This window comes from Psammomys obesus, unplaced genomic scaffold, assembly GCF_907164565.1.
Source record: "Psammomys obesus unplaced genomic scaffold, mPsaObe1.curated_primary_1811, whole genome shotgun sequence".
Classification (NCBI taxonomy): domain Eukaryota; kingdom Metazoa; phylum Chordata; class Mammalia; order Rodentia; family Muridae; genus Psammomys; species Psammomys obesus.
The window spans coordinates 30,002,544-30,027,842 of NW_026585504.1; the positions used below are offsets into that span (position 1 = coordinate 30,002,544).

Sequence of the window (25,299 nt, forward strand, 5' to 3'; positions counted from 1 at the left end):
TAATTATGTAGGGGTTTTTGTGTGCTCTCTTCATAGGCATGCATTCCTCAGCAGCAACTGAGCTGTTTGTTACAGGACCCTTGCCAACCACTGGAACGCTTCCACCACCGGCCCTATCTGCTTATCAGCATCCAGCTACCTTTAGCAATAGAAACTTTGTGACCACCTCACCTTTGGTGCTTCAAGATTCATCTTTTAACACTACATCAAATGGGATTTTAAACCCTCATGACCCTTTGCTACAAATTAAGACTTCCCAGGGAACTGTTCCAACTGCTTTGGCATTTGAGCGCCTGGGCAGTTCTGCACTAAGTAATAGCATACCACCTCAGTCTTCAACATATCGCTCAGCGCAAGAGTCAGCACCCCATCTTTTACAACCTCAATTTAGTTTGTTGCCTTCAACACTTGGGGGAGCCCAGCAAACCCCTCAAGCCTACAGTTCAGCTCTTTTTACTAGTTCTGCTGCTTCCGTTGAAAGAGCCCTTCTTCGAGAATGTAGTGTTATTAAACACCACCAGCGGCCTTCAGTTACCCAGTCTATTCAGGCACAACTGACTGGTTCACAGCATCCCTTACACAGTTACCTATCAACTGCAAGTATTGGTAATTTTCAAGAACCATCCAGGCAGTCGTTATCCTGCAGCTCAGTTCGAGATTCTACTCAGGTGAGCAGTGGAGTGGTACAGCAGAAGACCACTCACGTCTCAGCAGGCCTTGCTCAGTCTTACTCATCGGTAATTCCGTCATCAGGCTATGTTCCTTCTGCTACAAAAGTAGATGGCTGTTCTACAGAACAACCACTAACATCAGCTACAGTTCCGAAGCCTCAAAGTATAATTCCTTCTGTGCAAACACTAAACTATTCTAAACCTTTACATAACCAGAGCTCTGTAATATCAGGTCAAGCACAAATTTATTCTACAGCACAGCTACCAAGCCTTTTATCAGTCAGTCAATCTCAAAATTATGGTTTAGTGCAGCCACATAATGTGCCATCGATTGTTCATTCACAGGTTTATAGGTCCAGTAGGGTTGAGAAATTGCCATCCTTATACAAAACATTGACTTTTTCTGGATCATCTCAGCCTGTAACCTCTGAAAACCAGACACTTAGTTATTCATCCAATCAGCAAGAGGTATTATCTTTAGTTACAAATGAGAATTACCCTGCTCAAACAAGAGACTTATCATCAGTCAGCCAGTCTCAAGATTATTCATCTGGTCACTCTCAGGGTTTATCACCAGTTAGCCAAACACAAGTCAATTATTCATCTCAGTCACAAGTTTTGTCAGTTGTTAGCCCTTCAGAGAGCTATGCGTCAGGACAGTCTCTGACATTAACAGCCTCTTCTCTTTCTTATTCTTCTGCCTCTCGGGGTCAGAGCTTGCCAGATTCTAGCCCAACGCCAAATTATATATCTATGCATTCATCCCCAAATGCTCAGACCCAAGGATCTTCACCTCCTCAGCCCCAAAAGTTTTTGCCTACTGTGCAGTCATCCTTTGCATCCTCTGCTTGTGGTCAGCCATTACAGAATAGCATACCGTCCCCTGATCCAAAGTCTTACGCTGAGAGGAAAATTGACTCAAATGTGTATACATCTTCAAAGCAAGATGATTTTCCAATGCAAAAATTACAGGCCTTGCAGTCACAAGCATCTCTTGAGTCATCAAGTCAAAGGCTAGCTGATGGGGAAGTGAGTGCTCACGAGGCTGTTTATAAGACACCAAAGGCAGATGATTGCTATTCTCAGAATGTGACCAGAAATAACTCTCACCTTGAAGACCAACTTGGAGTTGCTCTCCAGGGTTCAAAACAAGAAAACATGATTGCCTCAGTGACGCAACTTAACCAGCAAAGTGGCCAGCCCAATAATGCAGTAGTCCCTGATCTTAAGAAGGCAACTAATATAATGCAAACGCCACAGATAAGCTTGAACACTAAAGACCTCAACCAGCAGCACTCTCTCATACACAAGATGCATGAAGCAAAGGTTCAGGAACAGCATGATCAAATAATTGGTGCCTCATCTCAGATTCAGATTCCAAATCATGCTTTAGGGCATAGTCATCAGGCTCTTCCTAATACACCAGTCCTTTTAGATTCTACCTGTGACTTACAGATTCTTCAGCAGGCTGGGATTCTACAGGCTAGCCTGGGACAAGCAAAGGCATCCTTACAAGTACAACGTGTTCAGAGTCCTCAACAGATAGTCCATCCTTTCCTTCAGATGGATGGTCATATCATCCAGAGCAATGGTGAGCATACTCAGCAGCAGCTCCATCCTCAAAATTCTGATATTATGAAACTGGACCTCCCTGAATCTTCAAAACCTTTGCAGCAGCTAACAAGGAAGGGCCCTTTCAGTGAAACCAGTCAACACGATTCAAAGAATCAGTTTGTTTCTCTGGGATCGATATGCTTCCCAGAGGCAATGCTTCTTAGTGATGAAAGAAATATTTTGTCAAATGTAGATGACATCTTAGCAGCTACAGCAGCAGCTTGTGGGGTTACACCTTCTGATTTTTCCAAGTCAGCTTCAAATGAAACCATGCAGGCTGTTGAAGGTGGTGATTCTAAGTCTCATTTTCAGCAGTCATTAGATGTCAGGCATGTGAATTCAGATTTTAACTCCATAACAGCTACAGTAGGAAAGCCACAGAATATTAATGACATTTCCTTAGATGGAAATCAGGTTGCTGTAAACCTTTCATCAGTACCCACTGTTCAGTCAAAAACAGTCCTTGATCAACAGCATATGGAAACACCTAGTCAAAATATGCCAACTAAAGTACCTTCAGCCATGGTTGGACCAGGTCATGAAGTCCAGAAGCAAAGTTCTGACCCATTCAAGAAACAGTTGGCTATAAATCATGAGTCTAAAGAAGATAATGAAATTCCTGTTGACAGTGCATTGAGTAATAACAGAAGTCAAGAATTTGTCTCTAGTAGTCAGAGCATAAGTGGGGAGAATGCAGCATCTGAGAGTGATTTTACCCTAGTGGGTGATGACAGTGGTGTGTCGATGAACCATAGAAGGAGCACACTTGCACTGCTTGCCATGGCCCAACCTGGGGATGCAGCCAGTGCTAAGACAGAAGATGAAAAGCAAGATGTAACATATTTTAACCTTCCAAAGAAAAAAGCTAAAGGAAATGGGCAAGGTAAAGAGGAAGATGATAGTCAAAAACAACTGAAAAAGTCTGCCCAAGGGAAGCGCCAGAACCCTAGGGGGACAGACATCTATTTACCACACATTCCACCTTCCTCAGAAAGCTGCGATGAAGGTTACCAGCATCAAGAAAAGATGAGGCGGAAAATCAAAGAAGTAGAGGAAAAGCAGCCAGAAGTCAAAACAGGATTTATTGCTTCTTTTTTAGACTTCCTGAAGTGTGGGCCCAAGCAGCAGTTTTCCACCCTTGCTGTTAGAATACCTAATAGGACCAGACGATCAGGAACCCAAGTCACCCGTACCCAGTGTCCCCCACCACTTGCAAAGATGTCACCTGCAACACCTGCACTATTACCATCTGAGACTGGAGTGGTCAGCGCATCAGAAAAAGTTGACAATGAACTTAAAAATTTAGAACAGTCATCTTCGTTTTCTTCTGACGAGGAAGATCCTGGCATGTGTGGCCATGATACCTATAAGAACACCTCTACTCCCTTAACTGCGTTGGATGCTACTTCTGATAAAACAAAGAAAACAGGTAAAGTTTTAAACAGCTTTATAGCTATCACATCCCACATTAGTTTTCTAGGTATGGCATACACTTTAAAATCTTTTAGTTCTACAAATATATGCAGTTCTGCAAATATATTGTATGGTCAAGAAGATAGCTGAGGGATTTGCTTTTTGACTTTTGCATGTAGGATTTTGGTTATGCCACAAAGAATCACCTTACACAGTCTGGTATCTGCATTTCTCCAAGCATAGACATTTTAAGTTAGTTTTAGAGTAGGAAGTGTTGTGTAACATAGGTTCTCTGTTTTCTTAATATCTCAGTTTTACCCAAAGATTAGCATTTTAGTATTAGATGTGGTTGTATACAAAATGCATGTGAATCTGGCTAAGAGAGACCTTTAGAATTCTCTGCTTTCTCTTGACTGTATTCCCAAATCTTGGGATAGACACTTTACTTTTTCCTTCAATTAACAGAAGAAAGGTTTTGAGAAGTACCTTCGATAAACAGTTGACAAGAAAGTACACTTTTTTTTTTTTTTAAGTTGGTTCTCACTATATAGACCAGGCTGACTTTGAACTCTGAGATGATATTAAAGGTATGAGCCACCAGTGCAGCTACAATTTACAATGTGACAGAACAAGGGTTAGGAGATGTGCACACAAGATTGGGCTGGAGAGATGGCTCAGCAGTTAAGAGCACTTACTGCTTTCCCAGAGGATGTGGCTTTGATTTCTCTAGCCACCCATGTTGGGAGTAACACAGCAATGGGTTAACTTCAGCTTCAGGGGACATCTAATGTCTCTGGCTTCTTTGGGTACCTGCACTCTTGTTCCCAGTTACACACATGCACATCATTAAAAATAAAAGAGAAAGAGAGGCACCCAGGTGATATAACTGATAACAAGTGAACTACCGAAGCCCATGAGACTAGTGACTAGTAAGAGACAGGCTGGTATGTGAACCTAGTTTGTCTGATTTTAGAGCCTGTATTCCTACTGAGCTCTTGTGTTAATAGGAGTTTTAAGACTGTTTTATAGAGGATTGGAGAGATGGCTTAGAGGTAAGAGCGCTGGCTTCTCTTCTAGAGGTCCTGAGTTCAATTTCCAGTAACCACATGGTGGCTCACAACCATCTATAATGAGATCTGGTGCCCTCTTCTGGGGTGCAAGTGTACGTGGAGACAACATTGTATACATAATAATTTTTTTTAAGACTTTTGTAATATGCTTCCCGGTGTCTAGACTCGAGGCTGTCTGCTTTAAGGTGATATGAAATAATTGTTATCCTAAAAGAGTCTCATTTGTAGGTACAAGTCCCTATCAAAAAACAAAGCAAGCCTTGTGTGGTGGCTCATGCCTTTAATCTCAGCATTTAGGAGGCAGAGGCAGGAGGATATCTGTGAATTCAAGCTCAGCCTGGTCTACATAGTGAATTCCAGGCTAGCCAGGGCTGCTTGGTGTGAGACTGTCTCAAAAACAAAACAAACAAACAAACAAACAAGACAAACAAAAGCACAACTCACTTTATGCCATAGGAAAATTCACATGAAGTCAGTCTTTAGATTTAAAGGTATTACTGTGGATGTGGCCAATCCTAGTAAGGTTTTAAGTCCCTCCCAATTCAGAATGTTCTGTAGTTTACTATTCTGTTTCTTCTTAGGTTTATAGAACAAACCTTTTCAATCTCTGGTATAAATGTAAATTGTTCTACATCTTATTGCCTCATTGGTAAAACCCCATTGTATATACAACATTTTCTTCATCTGCTTCCCTCTCCCCCTCTCTGTTTTTGTTTATTTTTTATATTTTTTATAATTTATTTATTTTATATCCCAATTGTAATCTCCTCCAGCATCTCCTCCCAGTCTCATCCTTCCTCCCTCTTCCCACCTTCCTTCCCTTTTCCTACATCCCTTTCCCCTAGTCCACTGAAACTGGGATTCCTCCTCCCCTGCCATCTGACCCTAGCTTATCAAGTGGCCTGGCAAGGCTGCATCACCAGGGGGAAGTGATCAAAGAGCAGACAACCCAGTTTATGGCAGAGACAGTCTTTGTTCTCCTAACTAGGGAACCCACATGGAGACTGAGCTACTACCAGCTACATCTGAACAGGAGGTCTAGGTCCTCTCCATACACGGTCCTTGGTTGGTGTATCAGTCTCTGCAAAGCCCACATGGGCCCGGATTTTTTTTTTTTTTTTTTTTTTTGGCTTTGTTGGTGTCCTTGTGGGGCACCTGTCCCCTCCAGGTCCTTCCATGCCCCCATTCTTCCATAAGACTCCTTGCATTCTGCCCAGAGTTTGGCTGTCTCAGCATCTGCTTTGACCTCCTGTTGGGTGATCCCCTTTCAGAGGACATCTGTGGTAGGCTCCCGTTCTGTTCCCTCTCTTCCACTGCTTCTGCTGTCTATACTATTTGTCCTTCTGAATGAGATTTAAGCATACTTCTTAGGGTCCTCCTTGTTGTTTAGCTTCTTTTAGGTAGATCTGTAAATTTTAGTATGTTTATATTATATGGCTAATATCTGCTTACAAATGAGTACATACCATGAATGTCTTTCTGGTTCTGGGTTATGACACTAAGGATGGTCTTTTCTAGTTCCATCCTTTTGCCTGCAGATTTTATGATTTCCTTATTTTTAATAGCTGAATAGTATTCTATTGGTAAATGTGCCACAATTTCTGTATCAATTCTTCCAATGAGGAATATCTAGGTTGTTTCCAATTCTGGTTGTCACAAATAAAGCTGCTATGAACATAGCAGATGTCCTTATTGAATGGTGGGGCATCTTTTGGGTATATGCCCAGGAGTGGTATAGCTGGATCTTGAGGTAGGACTATTCCTAATTATCTGAGAAAGCGCCAGATTGATTTCCAAAGTGGTTGTACGAGGTTACATTCCCACCAGCAATTTCTCCATATCCTTTCCAGTATGTGTTTTCACTTGAGTGTTTGATCTTAGCCATTCTGGTAGTTGTAGGATGGAATTTCAGGGTCTTTTTGATTTGCATTTCCCTGATGACTAAGGACACTGAACATTTCTTTTAAGTGTTTTTCTGCCATTCAATATTGATTGTTGATCTTAGAGCCTGTGCTGTTGGTGTTGTGTTCAGGAAATTTTCTCCTGTGCCAATAAATTCAAGGCTCTTCCCACTTTTTCTTCTGACAGATTTAGTGTGTCCAGTTTTATGTTGAGATCTTTGATCCACTTGGACTTTAATTTTGTGCAGGATGATAGATGTGTCTATTTGCATTTTTCTACATGTGGACATCCAGTTAGACCTGCACCATTTGTTGAAGATAGTATCTATTTGTATGGTTTTGGAATATTTATCAAAAATCAGGTGTCTGTAGGTGTGTGGGTTTATTTCTGGGTCTTCGACTTGATTTTATTGACCCACCAGTCTGTTTCTATGCCAGTTACCCTGCAGTTTTTATTACTGTTGTTCTGTAGTACAGCTTCAGATCAGGAATGGAGATACCTCCAGACGATCTATGTTAATCCTGCCAAGCCATGAGCATGGGAGATCTTATCTCCAGCCCTGTATTGCTTGAAATTTTAATATTATTTATTTTTTACTGTTTAAATATTTCTTGGAGAGGCTGGAGAGATGGCTCAGCAGTTAAGAGCACTGTCTGCTTGCACTACCAGAGGTCCTGAGTTCAATTCCCAGCAACCACATGATGGCTTAGAGCCATCTATACAGGGATCCTATGCCCTCTTTTGGCATGAAAGTGTACATGGATATAGAGCACTAATCGAAATGAATGAATGAACGAACAAACAAAAGCATAAATGAATGAATGAAGTCTTGGAGGGGGCTGGAGTTCAGCAGTTAAGATAACTGGCTGATCTTCCAGGGGACCTGGATTCAATTCTTAGCATCCATGTGGTAACTGACAACCACCTGTAACTTCATGTAGGGATCTGATGCAGTTGTGAACAGTTACAGACAGTTGTGAACCACCTGACCTGGATGCTAGAATTGGTCTTCTGGAAAAGCATTCAGTGCTCGTAGTTGCGAGGTCATCTTTCCCACCTTTTTTTCTTATTCTTTAGGTTGTCTCTTCATTCTTGCAGTTGTTTGCTTTGTGTACTGAAGCTTTTTGATTCTGCACAATCCTGCTTGTCATTTCTTTCCATTTTTTTCCCTGTTTTGCAAACCTAATCTGAGTCCTAACCTGCTTCTATGTTTTGAAGTATGTGCATGCATGCTTACTTTCTTTTCTTCCTTCCTCCCTTCTTTGTTTTTTACATTTATTTTATATGTTCGTGTGGGAGGGATGTACACATTCCACAGTGCACATGTGGCAGACGGGGGAGCAACTTGTGGGAGTTACCTTTCTTCCCCCAACGACTGAACTCGTGCTTCCACCCCTTTAATGATTTCAAAATTTCATGTTTTCAGTTAAGCTCTTTCATCTGCTATGAATTGATTTTTGATAGGGTTAAAAAGTAGTGATGTAGTTTTTCTTCCAAATGTGCTATCCAGTTTTTCCAGCACCATTTTTTGAAGAGGCCATTTTCTCCAGTGAATGTTTCTAGCACCTGTGTTGAAATTCAGGTCACTCTGGCTGTGGGTCTGATTTTTGTACCAGTTCTATGTTTTTGTTAGTAGTGTGATATGAAATCAGGGATTATGTAATTTCTGGCATTGCTCCTTGTGCTCAGGCATTCTTTAGCTGTTGGAGGTCCTTATGCTCCAACAGCATAAGGACAATTGAATAAATGTTTGCGGGTTGTTTTGGTTTGTTTTTAGATTCGGCCTCTTGTATTCTATGCTGGTCTTTTTAAAATTTGCCATGCATCTGAAGATGACCTTGAACTTGTGATCTCCTGCCTCTACTTCCTGAGTGCTGGTGCATGGGCACATGCCCCATGCAGTGTTGAGAATGAAACCCAAGGTTTTTATACAAGCTGAGCAAGCACTCTGCCAGCCTGCTTACATCCTGTGCTGTCTCATTGGAGTTGTGAAAGTGACTATACTAAACTGGGTATTTATCCTATGTTTCCTTAATATCAAAATCTTAATTCTTTCCCTTGTCTTTTTTTGCTGATATAATGCCGGGGCCAGCCGGGCAGAGTCGAACGGTTCTTGAGTTGGGCGTGAGGATTAAAATTAATAAAATGAACAGACAGCACACAGGAAACTTTTTAAAGGTCCAGACTCGACAGCCATGGCAAAAGGCAGACTGCTGCAGCAAGCAATGCCAGCAGCAAATCTCTCGTCTCTGCCTCCAACTCTGTCTCCAGCCTTTTTCCCTGTCTCCAGCCTTCTCCCTGTCTCCAGCCTTCTCTTCTGTTTTCAGCCTTCTCTCTGTCTCTAGCCTTCTTTTCTGTCTCCAGCCTTCTCTTGCCGTAACTGTCGGCCTGTCTTTTTATTGTAGTTTCTGAGCCAGACTAGAAACATCTCAGAACAATAGGTTAATTTGCACAAGGAGCTAGAGGAAGAGGTGTGACCCTCACAAGCTATCCCACTTGCTGTCACAAACAAAAGGAGATGGACTTGCAAGTTCTCTGCCATTAGTAAAGGCCTGCTAAAAACCATCTCTCCACCGAGATTTAAATATCAAAGCCGGCCGCTTGGAGTCTCGGCTCCCAACAATATAATCTCCTTTTTGGTTCTTGACTTTAGTACTTAATTATTGTATTTTCTGTCTACTGAATGATACCTAGGTTTTTACATTTCTTTATACCATACACTGGCCATATCACATTAATTGTATTTATAATAATCAGTTTTTAAATGATTTGTTATTTCGGTTGTTTTTGTTTTTGTTTTTTCAATTCTATGTGTATGGGTGTTTTGCTTGTATGTATGTCTTTGTACTACTTACATGACTTGTACCATAGAGCCATCTTTCTAGCTTCATTGATTTCTTTTTTAACCAAAGAGCTGTGAATAGTGTTCAAACATTATTTTTCTATTAGATGGTTCCTTATTATTTTAAAAGTTAATTTACGGTTTTATTTTACCTAGTTTAAGCTCAGTTGTATACATAAAAATGTTATGAAAAAAATTTCTTTTGAGACAAGGTTTTACTATGTAGCCCTGGCTGTCTAGAACTCACTATATAGACCAGGCTGGCCTTGAACTCACTGAGATCCACCTGTCTCTATCTCCCACATACTGGGATTAAAGATATATAACACCACACCCTTTAGAATTTTATGAATTTTGTCAATGGCCTGGTAAAAATTCCACGAGTGCAAAGTACAAGCAAATACTTGTTTTTATTACTCAAATATTTTCTATATCTTTTAAATTTTTTTTAAAGAAGCCAGCAGGTGTAGTGGTGTACATTTTTAATTCTAGAACTTGGGAGGTAAAGGCAGGCAGGTATCTGTGAGTTTGAGGACAGCCTAGCCAGGACAGCCAGAGCTATATATATATAGTAATACACTACTACCACCACGCTTGGGGGAAAAAATAAATAGAAAATTTCAAAAGAAAGAAAATAAATATATATTCTTGGAGGAAAACATTCCACCTAGAATTTCTCAGGGGTCAGATGAGATAATTCAGTGAATAAGGCTCAGACTACAAGAAGTCTTGAGTTCAGTCCTGGAACCCAATGTAAAGCTGGAAGGAAAGAACTGACTCTTCCAAACAAGCCCTGTAGCATGCATGCACTCGTGCGCACAAATGCGCGCACAAACACACACAACACACACACGGGTACACGTAAACCACATATAATAAACAAGTAAAAGAAAAAAGAGAAAGTAAACACTTCAGGAATTATGAAAGTGGGTAGTTGAAACAAGTATATCAGTATTTGTGATTTTCAAGGTTGGGTTATATACTTATGAGATGACATATTCTCTTTTTCTTTGTTACTTATTTACATACTTATTTTTGCAGTACTGAAGATAGATTCCAAGGCCTAGCACATGCTAGGCAAGTATTCTACCACTAGCTTATATACTCAGTGGAAATTTACTTGACATATTTTGAACTTGTGTGATGGGGTACTTTTGTTTTTTTGTTTTGTTTTGTTTTGTTTTTTTGAGACAGGATTTCTCTATGTAGCCCTGGCTGTGCTGGGATTTTTTTTTTTTTCATTTTAATCAATCATGCCCAGCCCAGGTTGCATAAAATGTTTCTAGTCAAGATTTTCTTTTTCTATATCAAATTTCTCCTTTTCCCTTTTTCATAATTTCTGTTTCTAACATTGCCATTCTAGTTTTGTTATTTTTAGCGTTTTAAAATGTATGTTTTCATTTCTTTTGGAACATTTTTTTTCTTATGCAGCATAAATCATATGGAAATATTCAAATGTGCAAAGCAAAACACTCAGTATGTTTTTCATAAATTTGAAAATACAGACATTATTCAAGCTATCCATATTTTCTGAAAACTTACTACAGTGTATCCAAGACTGTATACCAAGCACTTTCTACTATAGGAAGACAAATCATCAATTTTTAAAATGAGCAAAGGGGGCTAGAGTTGGTTTAGTGGTTAAGGGCACATATTGCTCTATCAGAGGATAAATTCCAGTACCCTTCTTGGGTGTCTCATAAAGACCTGTAGTTCCAGCTCCAAAGGCTTCTAGCTTATTTTAAAAAATGGGCAAAGGGTATAAACATTTGAACAAAATATTAAAAATTATCAATAACTAGACATAGGGGCACACATCTTTAATTTGTAAGTTCAAGGGTATCTTGGTCTATATGCAGAGTTTCAAGCCATCCAGGGCTATACTGAGTTCTTGTCTGAAAACATAAATAAATAGGCTTGGGCATGTTACTGTATGCCTTTAATCCCAGCACTCAGGAGGCTGAGGCAGTTGGATGACTGAATTCAAGGCCAGCCTGTTGTATATATTGAGTGCTAGGACAGCCAGGGCTACACAGAGAAGCCCTGTTTTAATGTGTTTAAACAAAGATTTATTTATTTATTTATTATTTAAATAGCATTCTATCTGCCTGTGTGCCTACGTACCAGAAGAAGGCAGCAGATCTCACTATAAATGGTTGTAAGCCACCATGTGGTTGCTGGGAATTGAGCTCAGGACCAACAGCCAATGTTCTTAACCTCTGAGCCGTCTCTCCAGCCCCTTGATTATTCCTTTTAATGTCTTTAAGCAATATTTGATAATTTTCACATACTTTTTATGCTCATATAAATTTGATTCTAAATATTTTATTCACTTCAATGCTCTTTTAGGTGAAATTATTTTCCTAATACCGTTTTTGGTTTGACACACATTTGTAGATTGGTCTTAATATGTCCTAATAATGTTCCTGACTTTGTTTATTGTTTCTAGTAGTTTTTCAGTAAATTCCTTAGGATTTTCTGTATGTGCAAGGTTATGTCATCTAATTTTTCTTTAATAATTTCTTTAGATAAGAGCTGGGGAAGAACTACCCAGTGTTCTTCATTAGGTGTAATGTTAGCTGTGGTTTTTGTAAATGTCCCCTGAAGCTGAGCAATTTCGATTTTTGAGTTGATGACCATTTTTTTTTTAGCAAGAAAAAGAACTAAATTTTGCAAAATACTTTTTCTGTGCCTCTTGATGGTCCTGTAATTTTCTTTTTTCTCCCATTGTACTGCTTACATAGTATATTATGTGAATTATATTTCTAAAATTGCTAATACCAGCTCATACTAGTACAGCCAGGCAGTGATGGTGCACACCTTTAATCCCAACACTCAGCAGGTAGAGACAGGTGGATCCCTGAGTTAAAGGGCAGCCTGGTCTATAGAGTGAGTGCCAGAATAGCCAGGGCTATATAGAGAAACCCTGTCTCAAAAAAACAAAACAAAAGAAAAAAACCAAAAAGCACACTTTTACTTATGTATTTATTCTTCTTATTTATTTTTAAATTGTTTATTATTTATTTTTATGTTGTGGATTGACATCATGGCTTGTGCCTGCTGGAATGGACTCTATCACTAAGCTACAACAACTGTCTCTTGTATAACTCTTTAAATGTTGATGTGTTCACTGGATTTTGTTGAAGGTTTTTGTGTTTATATCATTAGAGATATTGACCTGTAGTTTTTTCATTGTTACGTTGTCTAGTCTTCATATTAGAATAACATTGTACTGCTGGGCATGGTTATTCATGCTTCTGATCCCAGTACTCTGGAGGCAGAGGAAGTGGATCTTTGAGTTCAGAGCCAGCCTAGGCTATTCTGATCCTCTGTTCTAATAAAGTGAGTTATTTCTGGAGTTTATTAAGTATTATTTCCTTCATTTTTTGTAGAATTCAACAGTCAAGTCTGTGGGGCTTGTGCCTTTTCTTTATAGGATAATTTTTAATTATTTTCATTGACTAATTTGTCTATTCATATTCATTCTTCCTGAGGTTTTTTTTTTTTTTTTAATAGTTTGTCTTTCTAGGAGTTTGTCTATTTCATCTAACTTATTTAATTTGCTAGTATAACGTTTTTCATAGTACTACTTTATTTTAGTCGTTGCTGGTGCTGTTTTAAGTACTTGTTTGTGTGAAGGCCGGGGTTGGATGCATGTAAGTCTGTGACACCCAGTGCCCATGGAAGTCAGAGAGGGCATCAGAGCCCCTGGAACTGGAATTAGAGACAGCTTTGAGCTGCCATGTAGGCCTTGGCAGTCCAACCAGGGTCCTCTGGACAAGTAGCCAGTACTCTCTTAACTACTCCATCCTACTTAAGCTCTGCAGCCTGTTTCTTTTCTTTTCTCTATCCTATTATCCTTCCTTCTTGGAGGTCTCAAAGCCTTGGCTCTCTGACCTTTCCTTATTTTCTATCATTTTAGTGTGTCTCTGTCTTTTGAAATCACTTTGATGTATTTAATGTAGTTTGAGGCAAGAATAGGTAGGTCATAGCTGCAAGTTTGCATTGCAATCTTCTTATTCAGATTCAATTTGCACCTCTTTGATTTTTGGACTAAAAACCATTTCTTAATTTCTTTTCATGGAATTGTTTCCAAGCAATTGGTTACAAAAATAATTTATGTTAATGTTTTGGACTTTACTCAAAATATATAACTTTTTAAATATTTGTCAGTGTTGTACTTATGTGGTTCAATTTCAGAAGCTCTATCTGTGGTAAATCCTGGTGCATCTGCCGAGACTGCTGGTGCTGCTCCCGCTTCTTCCACTGTTGGTGTAGTTAAACAAGATGTTCATCTGACTTCATCGGCTGTAAGCACCCTGGAAAATGCAAACTCCACAGAACCCCCCACAGCCATTGAGCTTGATAGTCTTCCTTCAGACCAGTTGGCAAAAGGACAGGAAACAGTTGCAATAGAAGGTTTTACAGACGAGGAAAATATAGAAAGTGGAGGAGAAGGTCAATACAGAGAACGTGATGAATTTGTCGTAAAGATAGAAGACATTGAGACGTTCAAGGTGAGTGAATGTTCCCAGCTTTAAAGGGCCTAGTTTGAGTTCTTGTGTTTTCATAATGATTTTGAGTATTCTGTTACTATGTTTGATAAGGTTGGACTGGATGTCAGATTTATACTTTAATTAATTTATTTAGCCTCTTACTCTGTAGCCCAGGTTTGCACTGTGGCAAGGGCTATCACACCCAGCTGGTGTTGTGTTTTGAGATGGGAGTCTCATGTAGTTCAGGCTGGCCATAGACAGGTCATGAATCTGAGAATGACCTTGAATTTTAGCCTCCATCCCTGAAATAATGGAATTGTAGGTATGTACTTATTATCTTACACAGGTTTATGCTGTCCTTAGGACTGAATCAGGGCTTTGCATATGCTAGGCGATCTACTTTACTAACTAAGCTACATCTCGAGTCCAAATTTTAGCACTTTGAATCTCAAGACATCCAACTGAATATATTATTAGGGAGTATAAGAAAATGTTTGTATAATTTAAAGAAATAACAGAACTAACGTAAACATGAAATTGGATTTAATTTCATAATTTAAATTGTAATACCATGAATGGTACAGAACTCTCAAGTCATACTTCTTTTGATTTTGTTTGTTTGTTTGTTTTTGTTTTGAGATAGGCTCTTGTTACATAGTCAGCCTGATAACTCGCTCTGTATTGTTCAGGATAGTCTTGAACTGCTACTGGCAAGTCTCTTGACTCGGCCTTCCAAGTTTTGGGATAACAGGTTGCCACCATACTTAATTAGCCATACTTAATATGTTTTTGGATTTTTGTTCATTTGTTTTTACTGGTATTGTTTTTAAGTCGGAATGGAAAACAATGGATTTAGAACAAGGAAGATTATAACATTCAAATTGTCTGTGATCCTACCATTCACAATTAACTCTTATTGTAACTATAATACTTATTTTGGCTATTGTAAAACTACACAAATGACAAGATAATACCATTGGCAGTTTTTTCCAGTCATTTTAGTTTAAAGAATAATTAAAGAGCAATGGGATTCTTGTCAGTGAGCTCCTTTTTCTTGGGAAAACTGAAACAGAGACTGAATACAATCATTTTTAAGGGCTGGATTTAGCTATAAGGCAAACTCTACTCACTTTTTTAGCATGCTTAATCAAGGCCTTGATTTTGGTACCACAAGGGTGTGAAGTGGGGGGTTGATTATTATAGAAACTCAGACATAGATAAGAAAAGTTATGCTGGATGTGATGGTACATACCATTAATACCAGTACCCAGCAGGCAGAGGCAGGTTAGTTCTGTAGGTTTGAAGTCAGCCTGGTCTACATACAAATTCCATCACAGCCAGGGCTTTTCACCACCCCCACCCCCTCTCCCCACCACCAAAAAAGAATGAAAAGTTGAGTTAAGGTATGCCTTCAAGATACTTCCTCACAGTAACATTCTTTAACTATAAGCATGTTGGTGTTTTTGTAAATGTATTTAATTATGTTTATTATAGGAGGCTTTAAATATAGGAAAAGAGCCCCCAGCTATTTGGAAAGTCCAGAAAGCTTTGTTACAGAAATTTGTTCCTGAAATTCGAGACGGGCAAAGAGAATTTGCAGCTACAAATAGTGTAAGTAAATGCTGGATTCCATCAGCTTTGCTAAGCTGACCCTCAGGGATGAAATGAGGTAGGGTTAGATATACTGACATTATTTCGGATAATAGCACTGGTTTCCCTTGCAGAGGACCTGGATTCCATTCCTAATTCTAATGGCAGTTGTAACTGTAACTCCAGCTCTGGGGGATTCTATGCCCTTTTCTGACTTCTGAGGATACATGCACTCACATGCACAAATCCACACAGACACACATACACATATTTAAACAAATAAATGAAAAGGGTAACAGAGCTGGGGGGAGCTCAGCAATCAACAGCACATACTGCTCCTGAAGAGGACCTGAATTCACGTTAGGTTGCTCACAGCTTCCCATACCTCCAGCTCCTTGTCGGTACCTGCACTCACTTGCACATGCTCTTTCTCTCTGTCTCTCTCTCTGTGTCTCTCTCTCTCGGGTACCTGCACTCACTTGCACATGCTCTTTCTCTCTGTCTCTGTCACACACACACACACACACACACACACACACACACACACACACTCACTCACTCTCTCCATCAGCCCTTTCTCAAAATGAGTATAAAAGTAGTCTGGTTACGGTTATGTTCTGAAAAATACAAAGGATAGCTGGCAGTGAGGTCAGCAAAGGAATATTGATGTGTAGATGATATAATTATATAATTCAAATACTTCTTTCTTTAGTACCTTGGGTATTTTGGAAATGCAAAAACTAAATACAAAAGGATATATGTGAAGTTCATTGAAAATGCAAACAAAAAGGAGTATGTCAGAGTATGTTCCAAAAAGCCAAGAACTAAGCCTTCACAAACTATCAGGTATTGTTTTATGTCATGTATCTATGGGCTTATTTGGGTATTGTTACTGTTGAAACAATCACATCAATTAAAGAGGCTGAGAATGCGGCAGTACCTTTTGCAGGGACCCTTTTCAAAGAATGAAGTGAGCATTGTAAAGCTAGTAACTTTCTCTGGTGTGATAGATACCTCCTTTGGGGCTTTTTGGTGTCACTGTAGTAAATGGAAAAACAGAAGGTAGAAAATGTTTTAAATCAAGCCAGGCATGATGATATGTGCCTTTAATTCCAGCACTCAGGAAGGCAGAGGCAGGCATATCTCTGTGGGTTCGAGGCCAGCCTGGTCTACAAAGTGAGTCCAGGACAGCCGAGGCTACACACAGAAACCCTGTCTGGGGGGGGGGGGGGGGGTTTTAAATTTATGTCTTTACGACAACCTCTCTGAGGCCCTCTTTTTCCATCCATAAAATGAAAGTACTGAATGAATGACAGGTCTACAGCAAGGTAATTGGGGGACATACAGACCTGTGCACTGCTAGGTCAGCATCTAGTAGAATTCCGATCACAGATCAGTGTGCGTTGGTGGTCTGCAGCATGAATCTGGAAGGTAACTGGTATGACTTTGTCATGGGTGTTAGAATGTGGCTATGACCCTAGATACCCCCACCGATCTACTGTCGTAAGTAGATCTAGTTGAATTATGATCACTACCTGTTTTCATGCTGCTGATCCAGTTGTCATGGTAGATTTTAACCACATAAATTTTTAGATTCAGTCTAGGACAAATCTTCAGGGGCTCTCAAACAGATGCATTTGCATGTGTACATCAACCTAGTACCAGCAGAATATGAAAGCTAGATTTGGCTTTCTGTACCTCATATTCTCTGGAAAATCAATTCATAAGGTATTTGGTGGGGGTAAAGAAGATTGAGTGATTAGCCCCTTAATAACTGAACATAGAGTGTCAGCGTTGATCTATTTCATGAAAGTGCTATGGGAGTTACTTGAGTATATATCACATGGACTTTGTTTTGGAAGTGTTGGTATGAGCATGTTTAATCTTTTATTAATCATAAAAGTCATTTTTCTTATTTCAGTTTTAAAAGATTTAATGATGTTAATGAAATTTGTTTTAACATTGCAGAAATGTTCCATCTAAGCCAAGTAGTATCAGTAAAACTTCTGACCCACCAGTATCAAAAACTGCAACTACAAAAGCCCCTGCCACAAAACCCAAAGTCAAACAGCTCAAAATAAAGGCTGAGCCACCACCAAAGAAAAGGAAGAAATGGAAAGAAGAATTTTCATCATCACAATCTGAATCATCTCCTGAGGTCCGTTCTAGCAGTAGTGAGGATGAGGGTGAGTTCCCCAAGAAATTAGTATTTTGATACTTTCAGACAGTGTGCAGGAATGGAGGGAGACAATGGTGATGGCAGTTCAGACTGGATCTTTTTACCAGCAAATTGATGCCATTGTACGAAGTTCCTTATGCTTTGTACAAATCATGCCCTACAGAATACATTTGGCCTACACCTGTAGCTCTATAAGTTAGGAAAGGCAGAACTCACCGTGGTGTGTCCTAGCTTGAGGAATGCCAATTATGTGCTATGTCTCAGGATTACAAAGAATCATCTAGTCCTCACACTGGTGGCCGAGAGGATCTGGGCAATTCCCAGCCCCCTTACCAGGTAACTCGCAGCTGCCTATAACTGCAGTTCTTGTACACACATGGTACACATAAACTCATGGAGGCACACACACATGCACATAAGCAAAGAAACAAATCTCTTTAATTTTTTATTTACTATTTATTATAATTTATTCACTTTGTATCCCAGCTGTAGCTCCCTCCCTCCTCTCCTCCCAATCCCACCCTCCCTCATTTATCTCCTCCCTGCCTCTCCCCTAGTCCACTGATAGGGGAGGTCCTCCTCCCCTTCCATCTGATCCTAGGTCTCATCAGGACTGGCTGCATCATCTTCCTCTGTGGCCTGGTAAGGCTGCTCCCCCCTCAGGGGGAGGTGATCAGAGAGTCAGGCACTGAGTACATGTCAGAGGCAGTCCTTGTTCCCCTTACGAGGCAACCCACCTGGAGGTTAAGTCTGGGGCTACATCTGAGCAGGAGGTTTTTGTTTTGTTTTGTTTGAGCATGTATGGTTTTGTTGTTGCTGTCGTTAGTTGCTGTGACAAACATGCAGTGTGTGCACACATACAAGATAATTGTAAATTAAATATTCAAGGTAGAAGCATATATCACTATTTTAAGGAAGTTCACTGCCAAATACATATTTAAAACATTATTTGTACTTTTTGCAGCGATACTCATTGCTTAGAATAAGAGGAGGTTGGTTGTGGATTTGTAGTAATACAGATTCCTCAGGTAACAAAAATTTACTTGCATTAGTAACAAGGCAGACCACTAGGTGTCACTAGTTAAGCATCTAATAATATGGATTTATATGCTGGTGATTTTATTTTATTTTCACATTTAGGATTTATGTTTGTATTTGCATGCATGTGTGTGTAGGTGTGCATATGTTATAGCACACATGGAGGTCAGGGGAGAACATTGAGGGAATCAGTTCCCTCCAGCCTTGTCATTAGGTTGGTCCTGGAATATTTAAAAAATAACATTCAGGTTTGGGAGGCATGGCTGAGAAGTAGAGTGTTTGTCTGGCATGCGTGGGAACCTGAGTTCAGTCATTGTCAGTGAGCCTTTACATATTGGGAAGCCATTGAGCTTACAGTAATGGGTACAAGTTTTCTAGAATTTTAAATTTTATTCTGAATCATCTGTGCTTTTACATTGGCAAATACTGTCAGGTTTGTTTCTGCTTTTGAGACGTAATCTCACTGTGTGGTTCTGGCTGACCTCAAACTCACAGAGATCCAGCTGCCTCTGTCCCTAAAATGCTGAGGTACGAGCCATCATGCCCAGCCTGGTTTTTGCTTTGGAGACAGGGTTCTCACTACTTAGAACTAACAGAAATCTGTTTGCCTGTTTCCTAAACGCTAGGATTAAAGGCTTTGACCACCATAATTGGAGTTAACTTTTAAAATCGTTAAGCATTATGTGGTGTGTGTGTCTGTGTATGTGTCTGTCTTGTCTATCCATGTTCGCCTGGTGACTGAGTGTGGATTTGTGTATTTGAGTAAGGTGCTTGCAGAGGTCAAAGGGTGCATTAAGTCCCTTGGAATTGGAGTTACAGGCAGCTGTGACCTGCTCACCATGGGTGCTGTGAATCCAAATTGCATGCTCTCCAGGAGTGGTATATGTTGAACCATGTCTCCAGTCGCAGTTTTTGTCTTGTTTTAAGATTTATTTTCATTTTATATGTATGGCTATTTTGCTTGCATTTATGTATATATGTACCATTCAGGCCTATTACCTACAGAGGTCAGAAGAGGACATTGGCTCTCTTAGAATTCCAGTTCCAGCCAGGTCCTCTGGAGGAGCATCTCTGCCTTTAACTGCTGAGCCAACTCTCCAGTTCTGGCCTCTGTTGAACTCTTAATTCTCATGCTCTTAATTCTAGAGGCCTCCTGAGTGCTGGGATTATAATCATGCACCACCAATCCCATTTAATACTGAAGTTTTTGCCATTGAATTTAAATGAAATTTTTCATATGAATAGGCTATGTTTGCAGTAAAAAAAAAAATTAATATATGTCACTAGAAGTGACATTTTAAGTGTAGATATAAAGAACTATCTTTGTGTGGGTCTTGTAGTGTTTGGTTTGGTTTGGTTTGGTTTCTTAAAACCAGAGTCTCTAGAGTCTTAGGTGGCCTGCAACTTATGCAGACCAGTTAGACCTATAATTTATAGAGCTCCTTCTGCCTCTGCCTCCCATCACTATGGCAACTCTTGGTTTCTGTACTAGATAAGTCATTGTCTAGTTGTCTAAGGTGTGGGATGTCAGAAGAGAAATGAGTTCTCACCTGACCTATGTCAGATGCCAGGCTGCAGTCACTTGGGAAGTTTTTTATATGTGTAAGCTTTAACACCATTCTTTTTTTTTTTTTTTTTTTTTTTTTTTTAGTTTAAATTTCTTTTAATTTAATTTATTCACTTTACATTCTGATTGTAGCCCCCTCTCTGATCTCCTCCTGGTACCACCCTCCCTTCCTCTTTTTCCCTCTCCCCTAGTCCTCTGAAAGGGGTAGCCCTCCTCCCCTACCATCTGACCCCAGCCTATCAAGTCTCATCAGGACTGCGTGCGTCCTCTTCATCTGTGGCCTGGCAAGGCTGCCCTGTCCATTTCTGAGATAGCCTCTGCTCCCTTTACTAGGGAACCCACATGGAAGCTGAGCTGCCTATCGGCTAAAATTGAACAGGGGGTGTAGGTCCTCTCCATGCATGATTCTTGGTTGTTCTCTGCAACCCACCCCTGAGCCCAGATTTTTTGCCTCTGTTGGTCTCCTTGTGAAATTCCTATCCCCTCCAGGTCCTTCTAGCCTTTAACACCACTCTTTTTTGGTTTTTCCAGTCAGGGTTTCTCTGTGTAGCCCTGGCTGTCCTGGACTCACTTTATAGACCAGGCTGGCCTAGTGCTCACAGAGATCTGCCTTCCTCTGTCTCCTCGGTGCTGGGATTACAGGTGTGCACCACTGTCCCCAGCCTTTAACATCTCCTAACTCCACCGATAGTAAGGATCTGTTTTAGAAAGCTACCGCTCTGGGCTTTGTCCTGTATCACAGCCCCACAGTGCTGGCCCGAAGACACACACCTATAATCTCAGTACTTGGGAGGTTGATGCTTTTGAAGACTGAGTGCTGAACTAGAAAAGCTCTACTGTGAATGTGAGTGTTATGTGTACCAGGCTGGCCTTAAATTTGGTAAATTGCTGTTGATGACCTTGAATTCCTGATCTTCCTTCCTACCTACTAGTGCTGGGATTTCAGATGTGCACCTCCACAATTCAATTCATCTGGGATGTTTTTGTCTGTGTTAGCATGTTCATGTGTGTGTTGGTGTACATGTGTAGGCCAGAGATTGGTGTCACCTTATTTTTTGAGACAGAATCTTCCATTGAACCTGGAGCCTAATGATTGGGCAAGACTGGCTGGCTAGCAAGCTTCCAAGGATCCTTCTGTCTCCACCTTTCCAGCACTGGGATTCAAAGTGTGTGCCACTACATTTGGCTTTTTAATGAGGGTAACTGGGGATCTGAATTCAGATTTTCATGCTTCATAGCTAACACTTTACTGAGCCATCTCCCCAACCCTGACTGGGTTGTCTCTAAACGAAGAATCAGGAAGGCTTAAATTGGAAGAAATTGTGTCTTCAATCTTGTTTATAGGGTATAAAGACAAATAATAATAAAATTATCAGGAAGGAAAAATTTAGTACCCTATTTCTTATTCATCCTAGAATTTGATCCTCCAGCTCCTTTTGTCACTCGATTTCTGAACACAAGAGCAATGAAGGAGACTTTCAAAAGTTACATGGAATTGCTTGTTAGCATTGCTCTGGATCCTGACACCATGCAAGCCCTAGAGAAGAGCAATGGTAATGGCCTGCTGAGAAGCACATTCAAACCTTTTTTGTTTGTTTAATGGAGTTAACATTGTTGTCTCTTGTTTTGTTATTTATTCTTGGGTTTTGTTTGTTTTGAAACAGTGTCTCATTGTGTAAACAAGGCTATCTTGAACTCAAAGATCCCTATTCCTCTGCCTCCCTAGTACTAAGTACTGTGTATGCTACAATACTGACATTATTTTTCCCTAGTGCTTGCCTGTTACGTATTTATGTGTATTGTAATATGTGCCAGCCCTGTGTTGGTAATTTAACAGTCTAATAACTGCAGGTATTTAATACATTATCAAAAATGATTAATTTGTTATTGTCATATTTTTACTCTCCCCTTCTCGACTCATTCTGAATAATGGGTTACAATTCTTTTTCTTCCCCTTCATTGTCTTTACCTCAAATTAGAGTGAACTAAGAATATCTCAGCTAGGTATGGTGTTATACACCTTTAATCATAGCGTTCAGGAGTCAGAGGCAGGTATATCTCTGTGAGTTCTAGGCCAGCTGTGAGACCCAGTCTCAAAGAAACAAAATCTTTGAGGGGGACTGTAGTTAATGGCAAGGCACTTACCTAGGTAGTATGTGCAAGGCCCTGACTGCGTCTTTAGTACTAGCCAGAAAAACAAGTCTTGTTCATACTCAGTGTTTTACAGAATTTTAGTATATTAAACCAGTTGTTATCTTGTAGTATTACTACAAAATAATAAATGAGATTTAAGTGATAATAATAAATGAGGTTTAGAAAAACTAATCATCTTCTTAGCAGTCTTTTTTTTTTTTTTTTTTTTTTTTTTTTTTATGAGCTAAGGATCCAGGAGTGGTGGTGTACAAATTTAATCCCAGCACTTGAGAGAGGCAGATGCAGGTAGATTGAAGCTACCTGGTCTATATACCATGTTCTGTACCAGCCAGAGCTATATAATGAGAACGTGTCCCCCCAAAAAGAAATAACAGGCAGGACTTTGCTAACACATGCCTTTGCCATGCATAGTTGCTGCTTTCTTACTGCTTTGATAAACCTACTTTGCAGGCTGACCTTTGTTCTGAAAGCTAAATGCCTTGTTTTGTTTTGTTTCTTAGAGAAGGAGTTTCTCTGTATAGCCTGGCAGTCCTGGAACTCACTTTGTAGACTAGGCTGGCCTCAAGCTCAGAGATCTGCCTGCCTCAACATCCAGTGTACTGCTATTAAAGACATGTACTACCACCTCTGGCTTGATTTAAATCTCTATTTCTTAAAAGCTGTATTTCATATAAGCCAACAAATTTAATGTCTTCTAAGATACAGATAGTTTGAAGGGGAAAAGGGGGGGGTGTTAGCACATATTTATGTTAATAGTTTATCTTATTAAATTAATATTTCAGATGAGTTACTTTTACCACATATGAAAAAAATAGATGGAATGCTCAATGATAACCGAAAAAGACTTCTTGTGAATCTTCATTTGGACCAATCATTCAAGGTACTTCTTGGTGTTGATTAGCAAACCTCAGGGCAGTCAGTCCCAAACAAATAGAAAAATTGACTAAAGTCATTCTCACTTCTGCATATTTTAAAGATTGATGTAATTTATGCATATGAGTGCTCTATTTGCATGTGTGTTTGAATGACGACAGAAGAGAGCATTAGATCTCAGTATAGATGGTTTTGAGCCATTCTGTGGTTGCTGGGAATTGAATCAAGGTCCTCTGGAAGAGCAGCCAGGGCTCTTAACCACTGAGCCATGTTTTCACCCCTGCAATTTTTTTTAAATGTAACATCAGATGCTATTAATTCATTATGAATCTGTTTAGCATATTTTTATGTTTAAATTTATTTTTCAGTCACTTATATGTAATGTTCCTCCTATAAAATGTTTTTCATGTTTCCCAAAAGTAATTCTCCCTTAACTTGCCATAATCAAGTCTTGTATTTCTTTTAAATTATTTTCCAAGCTATAGTTTTATTTTCTCCATATGGATTGCTATTTTGCTTACATGTATTTTCTGCAAAAATGTGCATGCAATCCTCTTAAAACTTCTAAAAAACCTATACTTTTTGGGCTGGAGAGATGACTCAGCATAAACGAGTACTCAATGCTTTTCCAGCACCCACAGTGTCTCACAACCATCTGTAACTCTAGTCTTGGGATCCAATGCCCTCCTCTGCCACCCACATGACACATAGATATACACCCAGGAAAACACTGTATACATAAAATAAGAAAAAATCTTTAAAATTCTAAGAAATTTTAAGCTTAACATTGTGTCTATAATTAAATATTAACTGGGTGTATAGGAACATACCCATAATTTTAACACTTGGAAGGTGGAGGCAGGAAGATGTGGAATTCTAGTTTTCACTATGAATGTATCTTAGCAACATAAGTTGGTATTTCTATTACCTGAAATACAAAACTGAAAGATATTCTGGACTCAGAAACTTTATCATAAAAGCTACTCAGTCCAGAAAACTTCCCAGCATTCCTTTTTAATGTGTAACATCATCCTGAACTATTTGATTATGTCTACTTGGCCAAAAGTTTGTTGTTTTCTATGTTGATAGTAATTACATTCACTTGTAAGAAAAGTTAAATACTCTTGAAATGCTTTAAATAGAAGATTAAGAAAAATATTTTCTTTAGAAATAATTTGCATCATGAGAATATGTTGGATTATAGAGGTTGAGACAGGAGGACGATCATGAATTCTGGGCCAGATTGGCTTCCATAATAAGATTCTATCTTAAAAAATAAATAAGCAAAAGAAATGTGTAATACAGTGAATGGTAGAATGCTTGCCTAAAATACCATAGGTCCCAGGTTCGATGCTCTATACAACCCCCAAATAAGGAAGAAAAATGAAACATTGGTGCCACTTGCTATGATAAAGTTGGTGCCTTTTAAATTTAGATTTATTTGTCTTTTATGTTTCTGAGTATTTTACTTGCATGCATATAAGTGCACCACAGGCATGCAGTGCCTTCAGAGGTCAGAAGTCAGTGTTTGATCTCCCTAGAACTGTAATTACAAACAGTTGTAAGCCTTCATGTGGGGCGCTAGGAACCAATCCTTGTCCTCTGCAAAAGTAGTCTTTAACCACTGACACCTCTCTCTCTGGTCCCGGTATATCCTACAGCTTCTAAAGTTAGTGATACTCTGTCTTTACCCTTAAGCATCTTGTCCTCATTGAAAATGTCAGTTTTCTCCTTTTGTCTCTAGTGACTTAGTGCCAATAAGTTTCAAATTTGCAAACTGTTTTTCATCTTTAAATTTTACTTGTTTTGACTGGCAGTTCTAGACCCAGAATTATTTAAGCACAGGGTGGGGGTTGTTTGTTTTGGGGTGTTTTGTTTTGTTTTAAAGAT

At 39.5% G+C, this 25,299-nt stretch overlaps 1 protein-coding gene across 1 annotated transcript in view; it reads left to right on the forward strand.

Annotated features, from left to right (window-relative positions):
• Qser1 (glutamine and serine rich 1) overlaps positions 1-25,299 on the forward strand; it is a 60,980-nt gene that overhangs the window by 27,194 nt on the left and 8,487 nt on the right. Inside the window, exons 3-9 of the mRNA XM_055599493.1 lie at positions 37-3,714; positions 13,713-14,029; positions 15,503-15,619; positions 16,311-16,444; positions 17,567-17,784; positions 21,798-21,935; positions 23,319-23,416. Coding sequence (XP_055455468.1) covers positions 39-3,714; positions 13,713-14,029; positions 15,503-15,619; positions 16,311-16,444; positions 17,567-17,784; positions 21,798-21,935; positions 23,319-23,416 — 4,698 coding nt within the window. The 5' untranslated portion in view covers positions 37-38. The remainder of the gene's footprint in view (positions 1-36; positions 3,715-13,712; positions 14,030-15,502; positions 15,620-16,310; positions 16,445-17,566; positions 17,785-21,797; positions 21,936-23,318; positions 23,417-25,299) is intronic.